This window comes from Anarrhichthys ocellatus, unplaced genomic scaffold, assembly GCF_004355925.1.
Source record: "Anarrhichthys ocellatus isolate YVR2014 unplaced genomic scaffold, GSC_Weel_1.0 scaffold5, whole genome shotgun sequence".
NCBI lineage: Eukaryota > Metazoa > Chordata > Actinopteri > Perciformes > Anarhichadidae > Anarrhichthys > Anarrhichthys ocellatus.
In genome coordinates this window covers 4,621,310-4,622,702 of record NW_022280035.1, presented here as the reverse complement: position 1 = coordinate 4,622,702, position 1,393 = coordinate 4,621,310, and the positions used below count along the sequence as shown (strand labels likewise).

Below are 1,393 nucleotides of genomic sequence, written 5' to 3'. Positions count from 1 at the left end.
AACAACCTCTGGACACGTTATCTTATAGCACTCAGTGAAATAGATAAAAGTTAAACAATTTAAAGCTTTTTATTTGTCACACAAAACCAATATTCGTAATGGCATGCAGGGTAGATGCTAAAACACTATGTTGAATATGCGTAATATTCAGAAATAAGATGTACAAATGTACATATGTCACACATGCAAATATACAATAAAGTTTTTTACATTCTCGAGTGCAAAGCAAAGGATTCACAAAGGGCAGTGTGCTTGATTTACAGCAGTCAGATGACAGCATGGCATGAGGAAAGAAGACTATATTAATGTCTTTTTGTTGAAGCTGTGGAGTATTTTCACTGTGCGGTACTTCCTCTTAAGTGAAGGATCTGAATACTCCTTCCGCCGCTGCGTATCGCGTGCAACAGGAATTGTGGCAATTCCTAAAGACATCTGTTTAGCCCCGCCCAATTGTGACGGTTAAAACCAATCAAATCCCGCTGAGTGGGAGGGCGTAACGGTTCGATGTTAGCGGTTAGCTCCGCTGACGTCTTTAGTCTTACGTCCAGCTCGAGTGTCCAGGCGTGAATAACGAGCGCTACGTTCGTCATCCGCTCGGAATATTAATGTCTGTCGGGAATTAAAGTATGACACAGAAGACGCAGTAAAATCGAAAGTGACAGATGTGTCAGATACATCGCTAGTCATATGTTAAGTTCAGAGTTACAGGAAACATTGGAGCAGCTTTTACCTCACTTTGCCTCGAACTGCACTTCCGTGTTGTGTGTTGTCGGATATAAATGTACGTGATACTGTAGCTGTACATATATCCGTTATAGTGAGCTGTATCTTCGCTACTAGGTCGATAGTATTTCGGTATATTTGGCTGGAAAAAAAAACGTCCGGAGCCTGGGTCTGTCCCGGGAATGAAGAGGAAAGCTAAAACTATGGGTGCAACTCACAGCTCTGGTTTAGCCTCGAGCCACAGTGTGTCTTCAGCTGCAGGATCGTCCGCCTCGCTCTCACAACGAGACGTAAGTGTTTACATTCTCCCTCAACACCAAGTTACCTGCAGGCAGAGCTTCACGTGGCTGCAGCCAGTGTTTTTAACTTAAACTTGTTGCAATCTGCAATGTGCAAGTTTCCTTTAAACTGGTGAAACTTTGAATTCAGACCTTGCAGACATACACATAAGGTGAATTGAAGAGGCATAATGGACTTATTCATAACTGTCCGGTTATTTGTGGAGAGGAGGCGCAGATAGGATCTCAGCCTGAAGGATCCACTGTCATTTAAGAAGTCATTCAAAGATGTAGGCAAGACGGCAACAAAAATACTTACAAATAAGCTACAAGATAGTCTCAGAAATGAGATGATTTCATGTATATGCAGTGTGTGGGGGGGGGGGGGGGGG

The 1,393-nt window shown here is 43.0% G+C and overlaps 1 protein-coding gene across 1 annotated transcript in view; it reads left to right on the top strand.

The window, feature by feature from the left end:
- Window positions 1–546: 546 nt before the first annotated feature.
- LOC116382066 (F-box only protein 6-like) overlaps window positions 547–1,393 on the top strand; it is a 3,899-nt gene continuing 3,052 nt past the window's right edge. The window contains exon 1 of the mRNA XM_031844748.1: window positions 547–1,013. Within this exon, the coding sequence (XP_031700608.1) occupies window positions 906–1,013 (108 nt within the window). The 5' untranslated portion in view covers window positions 547–905. The remainder of the gene's footprint in view (window positions 1,014–1,393) is intronic.